The 13,594-nt window shown below is 49.7% G+C and overlaps 1 protein-coding gene across 2 annotated transcripts; it reads left to right on the top strand.

Annotated features, from left to right (window-relative positions):
- The first annotated feature begins 568 nt into the window (after nucleotides 1-568).
- On the top strand, nucleotides 569-3,480 carry LOC125545351 (glucan endo-1,3-beta-glucosidase 14-like). Of its 2 annotated transcripts, none has more exons than XM_048709268.1 (2): nucleotides 569-726; nucleotides 2,184-3,480. In XM_048709268.1, the coding sequence occupies exons 1-2, from the start codon at nucleotides 672-674 to the stop codon at nucleotides 3,347-3,349; spliced, it is 1,221 nt and encodes a 406-aa protein (XP_048565225.1). In that variant the 5' UTR covers nucleotides 569-671; the 3' UTR covers nucleotides 3,350-3,480. The 2 variants fall into 2 exon arrangements, with proteins under 2 accessions (XP_048565225.1, XP_048565224.1); XM_048709267.1 differs by lacking the exon at nucleotides 569-726 and adding an exon at nucleotides 733-1,339.
- The last annotated feature ends 10,114 nt before the right edge of the window (nucleotides 3,481-13,594 follow it).

Below are 13,594 nucleotides of genomic sequence, written 5' to 3' on the forward strand. Positions count from 1 at the left end.
ACAAAATCATTGCTGGCGAGAGTGAGGAGTTGAAACCCAACTCATGCACCCCCTCCTCGCATCAGACTAGACAATGCGGGACGCTTGACCGCTGCTTGCGCACACTCAACGGTCAGTTCGACGACAGAGTGCAGGTTTCGGGCTCCTCGTCGTCTATTCTGACTGATTATTTTCACCCGGACGGAGGTGCACACAAAAAAACAAAACGCTCGAGACGAGACGAGGGACCATGCACACGTATGACGCAGGGGACGGCGACCCGCGGTGCAATCATGTCACGGATGATTGATCGGCCCGTTCGACCGCCGCATAGTCCAGGTTCGTTCGGAATCGCATTGCCTGGGCGCGGGCATGACCGGGCGGGCGCAACGGCCAACAAGGTGTGGAGGTGCACGAAGCGTGGAGGGAACCTGCGTGACCGAGAAGTCGCACACGTGCCGTAGCGGTGCGACCGTGTGCCGGTGTGCCGTGTGTGGAGGTCTGGACCCTGGCCGCCGACTTCCGCCTGAGAAGATATTTCTTTAGTCTACCTTGTCTGCCATGTTGATGTTGGTGCCCCGGCTCCTATAAAAACTGCAAAGTCGGGAAGCGCTCATAAGGAAGGAGCCGCTGTACTTGAACCGAGGACGGACAGACAGAGAGCAGAGAGGAAAGGGAAGGCGCCGCGGACGATGACTCGACCAGCAATGCTCATGCTCGGCCTCCTGCTGCTCTCGCTCTTCTCAGGTGTGTGCTCTGCCCTGCTTCCTCCTCCTCGCTTCGTTCTGCTATGTAAGAGTTTCTTCTCTTCTTTCTGGCGCCGCTCTGCGTCTGCCCTCCGCGGACGCCGCCATTGCCGTCGATCAGCCGGGTGAGAAGCTCTGCTTACTCTCTCCGCCTCCGTCCGTCGCCGCGGCAGAATTCAGCACGCGTTGTTGTTGTTGCTCGTCTTCCAGCTCCCAATCCGTAGTGCCGTTTCAAAGAGCGCCTGCGTGAAGTAGAGGCCGCGCACGTGCCCAAGCGGCTCGCGAGGGCTGGACTCTGCTGTAGGCCAGCGGGCGCCGACTTCCGCCCAGATATTTCATTAGTTTACCTTCTCTCAACACATTGGTGTCTGTGGCTGGACACGGTCTCCGGTGCTAGTACTTGGCACTCCTATAAAAACTAACTTGGGAAGGCGAGGGGTCGATCCCGAATGAAGGAGCCGCTCTACTTTAACACGGACGTAACCGCTCCGGACCCTCCCCCAGACATCATATATCGGCCAAGGGCGAGAGCAGACGAGAGAAAGAGACGCCAATGGAGCACCGAGCCTCATCGTCGCTCCTGCCCTGCATCCTCCTGCTCTTGCTCTTCTCAGGTGCGCCCTCTGCTCTGCTTCCTTCATCTCCCGAGCTTTTCTTCTTGCTTCTGCTGCATCTCCGCCTCCAGCCTCTGCCGACGTCGCCATTGTTGTCGATCAACCTAGTGGAGCGCTCTCTTATTCTCTCCGCGCTTCTGCCATCTCCAAGGCTTGCCCGACGAATTCCACACACGATGTGCCGTTCGTGCTCGGTGCTCCAGTCCGTGGTGCCGTTTCCAGGAGTTTCAAGGCTGTTTTCGCTACAATTCCGGGGCTCTGCAGTTCCCGTACATGGAAAGAAGCATGAGAGCTACTCTCAAGCTACTATGGAGCAGAGAGCATGGAGATCTCAGATCCAGGGAGCCTGCCTTAGAATTGCTCTCCCAATAACTGTAGCTCGTCATTGTCGTAAGAGTTAATTTAGCCGCCTCGCTTTGTCAGCTTTGATTGATGCGCGCGCATGTGACTACAACTTGAAGTTTCCCGCGTCATCGCAAGACTTATTTATTCATAGCTCGAACCAACGCACTTTTTCTTTGCGCACACTGAAAGTCTGAAGCCAATACACTTGCGAATTCACCCTTCTTCTCTGCTACCAGTATGTCGATCTCACCTGACCGCAACCGCATGCATCATCAGCTGGATATCAGTTGGAGTGTAGTAGGCTGTCTATTTTCGACCCATTATTTTTCTGCAAGTTGATCGTGAAAGAGACCGCCGACCTAAAGCATTCGGTGGCTATATCTGAAAAGTGAAAATTCGATTTCAAAAATGTTTTATTTTTCTTTTCAAAGAAGATATTTTTGAAACGATGGGGGTTGATTGCTCCTCGCACTGCTAACCTCGCCGTGCCTTTCTGCAGTGGGCACAGTGTCGGCGCAGCAAAAGTTCGGCATCAACTACGGGCAGATCGCCAACAACCTGCCGGACCCGACGCAGGTGTCCGGCCTGCTCCGGTCCATGAACGTGAACCGGGTGAAGCTCTACGACGCGGACCCCAAGGTGCTGACGGCGTTCGCCAACACGGGCGTGGAGTTCATCATCTCGGTGGGCAACGAGAACCTGCAGACCATGGCGGCCAGCCCCGGCGCGGCGCGGCAGTGGGTGGCGCAGCACGTGCAGCCCTTCATCCCGGCCACCCGCATCACCGGCATCATCGTCGGCAACGAGGTGCTGGGCAACAACGACACCGCCATGGCCGCCAGCCTCGTCCCCGCCATGCAGGCCGTCTACGACGCGCTCGCCGCGCTCGGGCTCAGCGGCCGGGTCACGGTCTCGTCGGCGCACTCGGTGAACGTGCTCGGCAGCAGCTTCCCGCCGTCGTCCGGCGCGTTCCAGGAGGGCGTGGCGCAGTACGTGAGGCCGCTGCTCGACTTCCACAGCAAGACGGGCTCGCCGTTCCTCATCAACGCCTACCCCTTCTTCGCCTACAAGGGGAGCCCGGGGAGCGTGTCGCTGCCGTACGTGCTGTTCCAGCCCAACGCTGGCGTGCGGGACGGCGGCCTGGTGTACGACAACATGCTGTACGCGCAGATCGACGCCGTGTACGCGGCCATGAAGGCCATGGGGCACACGGACATCGGCGTGCGGGTGTCGGAGACGGGGTGGCCGTCCAAGGGGGACGAGGACGAGGTGGGCGCCACCGCGCAGAACGCGGCGGCGTACAACGGCAACCTCATGCAGCGGATCGCCATGGGCCAGGGCACGCCGCTCAAGCCCAGCGTGCCCATCGACGTGTTCGTGTTCGCGCTCTTCAACGAGAACATGAAGCCCGGGCCGGCATCAGAGAGAAACTACGGGCTGTTCTACCCCAACGGCTCGCCGGTGTACGCGATCAACGCCGGCACCGCCGGCTCCGGCTCGGGCTCCGGCGACGGATCCGGCGGGGGGTCGTCGGTGGGGAGGTTCGACCCGTACTCGTCGCAGTCCATGTTCTCGGCCGCGTCCAGATTGGGCGTAAGGAGAAGATTATCTTCTTTGACGCCACTGCTGGTATTGCCCGTGCTGTCAGCATTGTTGGCATGCTGATTGATTAAACTAAACTAGTAGCGATTCATCACCATTCATTGTATACGGAGAACATGTTGTAAATCGGTTATGGGGCTGGCCGAGATTCTGAAATTCGGCACGACGGCGAAAGTTTCTCCTTTCTCTGATTATTCCCGCCCCAATGATCCCGAGAGCAAAAGGCACCCAAAGGGACGGCGATGGACGGACGGGCGGGGCATCGCAGAAAGCGCGGGAAATTCCTGGAGTGTTTGACTGGAGAAACATGCTAGCACTTAGGCGGGAAAGAAAGAAATCGTGTCAGGGAATGTCAAGCGTCAAAGTGGCAAAGCGATTCAACGTCGAGGTCTCCGGTGTCGCTGAACAGCACGAGCTCGTGCTAATCTGAATGAGTGCACGCCTAACCTTGGGCTTTTTCTCCGGTGTGGCTTGCAGATAACGTTAGCGGCGGCGGTGGGTGTCATGCTCGCCGCATTATTATTCCTCCCAGCTTCCTCCACACGTACCACCACCACCGCCGCCGCCGCACGAATGATTGGGGCTCCCTTCCGGCTAACGCATCGTCCAGCGAAGAGCCTTGAGTTGTCTTGGCCACTAGCTCATCATCAGACTCAGGAAAACGATAGACTTATTTTCCCTGACAAAGAGGTACATAAACTCACTAGCTAACCTCGTCCTCAGGCTCGTGCCGCTGACACGGTAGTCTAAGCTTGGTGCCAAATCGTGGCGAGAAAGTGGCCGGACGAAGACCCCAGCACAGCAGCGGCGGGTTCGGGGCGTGTTGCGCCCATGTCAGGTTAGGTAACAGGTCACGCAACGCAAGAAGGCCCGAGCCTGCGGTGCGCCATGTGCCCGTGCATGTGGAATGATCCATCCTGTTGAGCGGCGTGCTCGGCTACAGGGACCGCTGGCTCCCTCCCTGTTTGTTTGTTGAGACCCATCGCTGGCTTGATGGGTCTGACCACCGGTACGCGCGCAATTATGCGCCGCGCATGCGCTACGATCCTAGCTAACCAGCACACCGAGAGATTTCGCCGACGGCTCCGCCCGAACCACCGCGCACTCCACCCCGATCGGTCCAGAGGCGTCGCGGCGCTGGCGTCGCGTCACCCCCATGCAAGAGGCCAACGATGGAGACGAGAGACGGTTCAGATGGAGAGAGGGAAGGGATCGTCCTCGTCTGGCCGCTCACTACCCGGTGCTCATGTCATGCAGTGTAGCCAGGGACGTCCATTTGAGAGCTCAGAGCCAACCGACTCCTGTTGGACCGTTCGAGATCTCGTGTCATCCATGGCTCGTTGCTGATGCTGATCATGCGAACGTGGTGGCCTGTGGAATATCTAGCCCTTTTGCCGGATATCTTTTTCTAGTTCTCAAGTCGGTACTGACTGCTTCAGCCTCCGTGTGTGTAATGTAAGGAGTGTGCGAGTCTGTGGGGGAGGCTTTATTCCCGGAATCACAGTGTGCAGTTATCTTTCTGAAAAAGAAGGAGGTGTAGGTGCTGCCCACCCATATATGCCTGTCCCTGTAGCTGTAGGCTGTAGCGGTATATCTTCGCCTATTTTGTCGTTCACATGCAAGTGCCTTTTTTTATTGGGGTGTGCACTGTGTAGCTTGACGCAGATAATAGGCCACGTTGCTTTTGCGGTGATATGATAATCGTGCTGTGTGCTTCTGAACCTGTGTTTCTGAAGAAAACGGACGGTTCAGTCGAGTTTTGCGCTCGATGTACTCCTTTCTCTATGGCACAGGCCATAGAGAATTTCTGGTTCTGAGTGGATATCCAGAGCTGTACTGTAGTTGCACTGACTGTGGAGGATGGAGCTAGTTTGTGTTGTTATTTCTAACCGGTCAATTAGGTGTCACTCTAGGAGAAGTGTTTTAACCGTTTCTTTAGCAACTGCAGTTAGAATTTTTTTTCATACCTTTAACAGTAGAACAATTGTTCTACGGTATATTTTCATTTATAAAAGAATATTGTACATAAAGAAGAAAATGAAAATACAGTCATGAAGAGACTGCAGCTAACCAATTCCAGCTTTTTCTAACATGGAAACAGATTCAAGCCTGAAACTAATCACATCTGGGAGTCAATCCACTGAGTCAGAAATTCCATATTATTTTCCTTGGTCCAATGCTTGACCAGTAGCAGATCTTGCTTAAGCTTGAATTTCCAGGAGACTGGGCTTGGAACTTCGTTCCTGAAGAGCTTGCCATGTCTTTGCATCCATAAGTTCCGGCATCCCATGGCTATGATATCCATAGCGATTTTCTTTGGCAAAGTGCTATGCAGGAGCACCACTTCATCGAAGAAAGAAATACCTCTGTTTTTATCTGGGTAAACTGAAGACCAGCAACTGCAGTCACATCGAATTTGTTTGGTAATCTTCTTTTGTCAGTTTTTTTGTTGAGGTTATTGCGTTTATTCATCGTAGGAATACGACATTTGTAAAAGATTGGGCATCAATTAATACTTACAGGGGCATGGAGCCCGGTTCGAAGAAAAAAGACTTACAGGGGCATGGTTTAATTAAATTACAAACATACTTCGAGCAAACAGCTAGAGTAAATGTCTTTCCATTAAGCATAAAATGGACTGGTCAGATATCAACATCTCAAAATTCGAAAAAAAATCATCATTTCTGCAATGCTTACATGGTCCAGGTTGAACCTTTGTCAATTTAAAAAATGGAAAAAATCACAGAATTTGTTAGTGTAAAAAGCTCAGAGAATTGGCACTTGTTCTTTTTTTTATGGGTTGTTCTTGGTTAACTTCCATTGATGTTATGGGTCTGTGGGAGTAACAGATGGCTTCATCAGCACATTACTCGGCCTGGTGGGAAGATATCAAATGGAGCCATGATGCTCTTTTTAGAAAGGTAGGTCCGTGTGACGTCCCGACCGATATGCCAGGTGTCTTTCAGTTATTCGCTGTTTGTTGTCATATCATTCGCTTGCGTGTTGCATCTTGTCATGTCATCATCCGCATTGCATCTGCATGTTTTTCAAACTTGCATCCGTCCGGGTTCCCCAGTTTCGTTCGTTGTCCGCTCTGAGCCCAGACACACCCGCACGCGCCCGCGGCACGTCCGAATATTATTTTATAAGTGGCGGGAAAAATGTTCTCGAAACGGGTTGAAAGTTGGCGTGCGGTCTTATTTTAGTGTAGGTAGGCCGCCTGCCAAGTTTCATCGCATTCGGAGTCCGTCTGTCGCCCCAACGATTAACTATAGCAGCAGCATAGTCGGTCTATTGTCGGACGTTTTCGGTCTCCGAAAACTGTTGCCGGGCTTTCCGCTCTTTCCTTCCTAGACCGTCTTCACATTTCACTACCTATCCGCCAGTCCCAGCCTAACCTCTCTCGTCAGCCCGCGGCCCTCCTCGCGCGCGTCCGAAAAGCTGCCCCGGACCCGACTAGGGCAGTCGTTACCGCTGTGTCCGGATCATCCCCAAACATCTACAAAACGTCTCCGTTTTCTTATTTGGACTCCCTAGCCTATTTTTCCTGACCGTCTGATTTGATCGGAGGGACGAGATAGCCCCTAACCTAACCCGTGGTGTATATATTCGTCCACCCCTAGTCCATTTTGGTCAAACCCTAGAAATTAGGGGACTTGTCCCTGCCGCCGCCGCACTCTTCTCCCAAATCCCCATCGGGATCCACCCCGATCCACCCAACCAGCGAGCCCCTCCTCCTCTCAATCCTATCCCACCAACCAGAGCTTCACCTGAAGCCAGCGTGCCTCCCGATCGAGCTGCTCGATCTGCTGCACCCGAGCGCGCCTGCCTCCCCTGCTCCTTCTTATTCCCTTTCCTCCTTGGTCTCCCTCTCTCTCATGCCGTTCCTCCTCTCTCTCAGGTACCCCTGGACCGCCCATGAACGCAAGTCCACAAGCTCCGTCGCTGCAGGGAACGAGGAGCACGCCGCCCCGATGCATGGACGCCGGCCTTTAGGACTCGTCTTCGACCAGTCCGAGCACCAGAACAGAGCCTCCTCTGCACCACTTCTCCTCCCGTCGCCTCCGCCTCGTTCCAGGGAGGGACGCCCTCGCGCCGCCGCACCATCTTCCGGATCCGCCGTCCTCTGCCAAGTTCCTGCCGCCGCCGCTTCCTTGCAAGTCCAACTGCGCGCCAGCTCTCCTGCTTCGAGCGCAGAAGCCACCAGGACGCCTGACGCCATGGACGACGACCTCCTCAAGTCCGGTCTGCCCCGCGCTGCCTCCCTTCATTCCCGCCGAAGCCTACGCCAAGTCTCTCGCAAGACACCGCCCTGCTGCCCGGTTCCCCTCACGGCAAGTCCGCTGCTGCAGTCCCCTACCGCTGCTGTCTGCTTCGTCAGATCGCGTGAGAGGAGCTCGCCCGGTCCAGCAGCGTGTTGACCGTGCTGGCCAGCTGCATGGGCCGGCCTCCTCTCCCACTGCGGCCCAGCTACTCCTAGGCTCCTCCGGCCCAGCTCCCGCTGCGAGCCTGACAGCCTTCACGGGCCTTGGCCCATGGTGAGGCCAGCTCCGGCGCCCTCTTGTTTTTCTTTCCTCATGTTGGGCCAGCCTCTGTTTTGGCCCGCTATATTTTTTTCCCTGGCCCTGCGAATTTTGCCAATATTCCAGAGTTTACGGTTTTACAGAAAAACCCCTGGTCTTCATGCATATAATAACTTATGAATAATGCTTCATATGTAATAACTTTGTATATAAAACTTGCTTAGTTTTTCATATAGTTTAATAATATGCAACTTTCATCTATGTTTAAAATGTTGTTTGTTTTAATTTGCTTAAATAACATGCTAAAATGCTTTAATTCATAACTAAGTAACCGTAGCTCCAAACCTAATAATATTTATACGTAAATGGGGTAGAAAAATGCCTAGTTTAACATGGTGACCTTACTTTGCATGTTTAATAACTATAAAATTATGTTTAGGGCAGAACAGCACCAAACCTAATATATGCATATGGGGATTTACCGGAATTGTTTTCGATGCTTCCGGCCTCATTTAACCTTGACTAGATAGGTAGTTTTACTTTGCTTCACCCTCTTGCCATGTTTAACAACATTCAATATTGTTGGGTACATAAACGAGATCGAACTAAATAACTTGTCGTGGTGTTTCGTCAATATGCAACTTGTTGCATATTGAGCTCCACTTAATTTGTAGGGTTGCTTGTGCACTTTGCCATTCCATGCTTCATTAAACCGGACATGCATCATACTTGATTGTGCATCATGCCATGTTCATGTCGTGGTTGTTTACTATGTTGTTTGCTTCTTTCCGGTGTTGCTTCTTCGGGTTGGTTCTGTTAACGTCGCGTTTGTGAGGACCCGTTCGACTACGTCCGTTTGTCTTCTTCATGGACTCGTTCTTCTTCCTTGCGGGATTTCAGGCAAGATGACCATACCCTCGAAATCACTTCTATCTTTGCTTGCTAGTTGCTCGCTCTTTTGCTATGCCTATGCCACGATACCTACCACTTGCTTATCATGCCTCCTATATTGTTGAACCAAGCCTCTAACCCACCTTGTCCTAGCAAACCGTTGTTTGGCTATGTTACCGCTTTGCTCAGCCCCTCTTATAGCGTTGTTAGTTGCAGGTGAAGATGAAGTTTGTTCCTTGTTGGAACATGGAGATGTTGTTCCTTGTTGGAACATGTTTACTTGTTGGGATATCACAATATCTTTTACTTAATTAATGCATCTATATACTTGGTAAAGGGTGGAAGGCTCGGCCTTATGCCTAGTGTTTTGTTCCACTCTTGCCGCCCTAGTTTCCGTCATATTGGTGTTATGTTCCCGGATTTTGCGTTCCTTACGCGGTTGGGTTATAATGGGAACCCCTTGACAGTTCGCCTTGAATAAAACTCCTCCAGCAATGCCCAACATTGGTTTTACCATTCGCCACCTAGCCTTTTTCTTTCCCTTGGGTTCTGCAGACTCAAGGGTCATCTTTATTTAACCCCCCCCCCCGGGCTAGTGCTCCTCTGAGTGTTGGTCCGATCGAGTAGACTGCGGGGCCACCTCGGGGCAACTTGAGGGTTGGTTTTACTTGTAGGATGTCTCATCTGAGTGTGCCCTGAGAACGAGATATGTGCAGCTCCTATCGGGATTTGTCGGCACATTCGGGCGGTGTTGCTGGACTTGTTTTACCATTGTCGAGGATGTCTTGTAACCTGGATGCCGAGCCTGATCGGATTGTCTTGGGAGAAGGAATATCCTTCGTTGACCGTGAGAGCTTGTGATGGGCTAAGTTGGGACACCCCTGCAGGGTTTTGAACTTTCGAAAGCCGTGCCCGCGGTTATGGGCATATGGGAATTTGTTAATGTCCGGTTGTAGAAAACCTGAAGTTGACCTTAATTAAAATACATCAACCGCGTGTGTTGCCGTGATGGTCTCTTCTCGGCGGGGTCCGGGAAGTGAACACGGTGTTGGAGTAATGTTTGACGTAGGTTGTTCTAGGATCACTTCTTCATCATAGTTGTTCGACCGTGCTTTTGCCTTCTCTTCTCGCTCTCTTTTGCGAATAGGTTAGGCACCATATATGCTAGTCGCTTGCTGCAGCTCCACCTCATACCTTTACCTTACCCATAAGCTTAAATAGTCTTGATCGCGAGGGTGTGAGATTGCTGAGTCCCCGTGACTCACAGATACTTCCAAACCATCTTGCAGGTGCCGATGAGACCGTGCAGGTGACGCAACCAAGCTCAAGGAGGAGCTCGATGAAGATCTTGTCCTTTGTGTTGTTTTGTTCTAGTTGATCAGTAGTGGAGCCCAGTTGGGGTCGATCGGGGATCTGTGTAGCATTTGGGGTAGTCTTCTTTTATTTTGGTTCCGTAGTCGGACCTTGTGTGTATCTGGATGATGTAATGCTTTATTCATGTAATTGTGTGAAGTGGCGATTGTAAGCCAACTATGTATCTTTTTCCCTTATGTATTACATGGGTTGTGTGAAGATTACCTCACTTGCGACATTGCTTTCAATGCGATTATGCCTCTAAGTCGTGCTTCGACACGTAGGAGATATGGCCGCATCAAGGGCATTACATGTTGGTATCAGAGCCTTCCCCGACCTTAGGAGCCCCCCTGCTTGATCGAATTAGCTGACGAGTTGAGTCTAGAAAAAATGTTTTGAGTCATTTAGGAATTATATATCGGAGAGTTTAGGAATTATTTTTACTCCCCAGTCTCTTCATCGCTCTGGTGAGGCATCTTGATGTAGAGTTTTGACTCTTCTCTTCTCAAATTTCACTAAAAAAATTTAGGATCACGCGGGTATCTTGGAATCGTTCCGATGGTTTTTTGACGAGAACATTGTTCTTGATGCCTCCTGACATTTAGGGGTTGTGGCAGTGTCCCGGGGAGTTGAGCTCCGAGGTGTTGTCGTCACAATTTTATCGTTGCAGTTCTGGAATACCTGAGTTTAGTTTCGCCGACATCGAAAATCTCTTTTATGCAGTTGTTGGTGAGATAACCTCGACGCCACCCAGTACTGGGGCGGGAGTTCGGGGGTATTGCCATAACTTGTATAACGGATGCTTTTCGAAGGTTGAGGTAAACGATTTCCGAAGGTTTCTTGGTTATGTGTTGAAGGATGGATACAGCTGGATGTAGGATTTGTTAGTTTGGGTGAGATATTATGCTTCCCCTGTATCCCCAACACCTGATTGCATAACCGGAAAATTTCGGGAGTTTATAAGTGGGAAATTCAAGTAGCTCTTAGGATATCTTTCCGATAGATGTATGATATGAAATTGGGGTTCGACGTCTAGTGGTCCGCCTATTCACGATTGGTTTTACAGTGGTCTTGTTGTGTCTTAAAGAGTCCTTGGCTATGCCGACTCGGGGACGCTTCGTATGTCATGTGCACTGCCTTGTACATGATGGTGCGGTACGATCGAGCCCGTGTAGGCCCCACCACGAAAACTTCGGACGAAATCTCTATCATATGTTTGTTCCAGCTTATTCTGCAAGCCAATCCTTGTTTTCTTTTGAGTTGTGGTATTCGAGTTGCTTCGAAGTCAAGTATTGATTCCATACCTTCTCTAAACGGTGTTCTCATACTCCGATGTGAACGCTAATCCTTCTTGATAATCGAGATTGACATGTCAATCCTTTTTCAACCGGCGTGTCTCTCTTCAAGTGGATCTGATCATTTCAACTTCCGCAAGATCAATTATCACTTCTTCTCAGCGGTGTTTATCTCATCCATCCTCAAGTTGCCTTTGTTTTCCCACCCACCCACCCTTTTTCTTCAAGGACTCAGATATCTTAATCAAGTATCCATCTTATTGATGCGAGGCCTCTTCATTCCTTTTCCGTCTATGTTTCTTACCCGGTGATGCTCAGGAAGATTTTAACGGAGCTTCAAGTTCACCATTCTTCGTTCTTTTCATCTCCGGTGGTTTCAAATCAAGCTTTGAGTGTTGATCTCATATCCCTTTTTTCCTAGTTTCAAATACCTTCTCATACCGGTGCACCTCATATTCTTTCACTTCTCGCTATTTAATTGTTCCGGGGTGCTCAAGATATCTCGAAGATTCGTGTTTTCCACTCTGCATTCATTCAAGATCTTTCGAGATTGTTATCTCATTCAAGTCATTTAATTCAACCGGTGCAATCTCTCCTTCAAATCGTTCAATGGTGTTTCTTTTGAGTGGGCCCTAACCCACAGGTTTTTTCCCAGGATCTTACCTGACTCTTCTAATTTTTCCCGGAGCTATCCAAATTTCTTTTCGAAGTGTGACGTAAGAATGAATTTTCATCAGTCAGAGGGTTTCTCCAAGATCTTTCAAATTCTTTTCATCGTTGGCTCAACCTTTCCATTCTTCATTCCAGAGTGTCTAAATAATTCATGGTGGTGTTTCTCGTCGTCATTCTCGGATTTTGAAGACCGAAGAAGAGTTTCTCTTTAATCTTGCTCCATTCTCTTCAAGATTCGTGATTCTAGCTTGTTACCATCCTCTCGTAATTGTTTTGATCGTGAGAATTCTTTTCATCCTTCCGGAGAAATTCAAGAGTCTTTTCTGTTTGATTCTCCGAAGCCCATCATTTCAAAAGATTTATTCATTCTCAGCTTTCAGCTATCATTCTCCAAATCTTACCGGTGCATCTATCAAGTATTCTCTTATCAGCTCGTGATCGCTTCATTCTCATGTATCTAAATTCTCTCAAGCTTCTTCGTTCATTTGCTAATTCTTTCCGGTGTTTTCTTTATCTTCTCTTCGTTCATTTTTAATTCTTACGGTGGTTCGTTCAAGATTTGTCTTCTTTATCAATTTATTCGTTCTTCCAAATTCCTACAGGTGGTTTGTGGAAGACATTCTCAAGTTTATGTTATATCTCTCTTATTTTTTTCTACGAGAATAAGTAGTATGCCAAATCTGTTGCTTGTCATCAATCTAAATTGGTGAAGGATAAGCATAATGTAATTCTTATTCTTGTTTCATCCATATGTTAATCTTTTCTTCCGGAGTTTGTTCACGATGATTAAATTCCTGATTTCAATTGTTCATCCTCTATTTTTCCCGGAGTTCCAATCTTTTCCAAATATTTCACCACGGAGATTCATCTAAATCGGTACAAGGATTCACCTTGTGTTTCAACTTCCTTTTCTTTTCGTCATCCTTTTGTTTACCGGAGTTCTTCATGGAGACTCTACATCATGGTTCATCAAGGATTTTCCCCTTCTCGAAGCGTTCATCAAGATTCTTTTCACAGGAGCTCAAGCATTCTTCATCTTGTAATTCGGAGTGCAATTCTTTCAACCGTATCAGTCGAGGTGGCATTATGTCATTCTTGATAATTCGAGTTCATGTTTCATGATTCACATGTTATTAGGAATGAGGTATTTTTAAATCCATCAACCAACTAGTTGGAGCTATCTTGTGTCATGTTTCACCTAAAGCCTTCCCTAAGGATTGTTGCTATCTATGGTGCTCATAAGTGACCCAAGTTCTTTTTTTTATCCTCCCGGTGAAATAGCTTCTCGTCTACTTGTTCTTATCAATCCAATTCTATCGTTTCCGTCAGTGGCAGAATTTCAACTCAGTTTTGAGATGTTTTCCCATAAGCCCACAACAAGCTTACTCTTTTCGTTGTTGGTTTTTCCAACAACTCCGTTCGACCCTTCTCCTAAGGATGCCTTTTCAAGCTCAATTGTGGCAGAAGTTGGCATTTTCCTCTCTGGGGGAGTCCTGGATTAGGGGGTCTCCGGACAGCCGGACTGTTGGACTATGAAGATAGAAGATTGAAGACTTCGTCCCGTGTCCGGATGG

This window comes from Triticum urartu, chromosome 3 (assembly GCF_003073215.2).
Source record: "Triticum urartu cultivar G1812 chromosome 3, Tu2.1, whole genome shotgun sequence".
Lineage (NCBI taxonomy): Eukaryota > Viridiplantae > Streptophyta > Magnoliopsida > Poales > Poaceae > Triticum > Triticum urartu.

What these genes read in the sequence shown, in the direction of transcription:
- LOC125545351 (XM_048709267.1), top strand. Translation starts at nt 1,279, where the DNA reads ATGGAGCACCGAGCCTCATCGTCGCTCCTGCCCTGCATCCTCCTGCTC. An exon ending in CCTGCTCTTGCTCTTCTCAG is followed by an intron (nt 1,340 to 2,183) that starts GTGCGCCCTCTG and finishes GCCTTTCTGCAG; the next exon opens with TGGGCACAGTGTCGGCGCAG.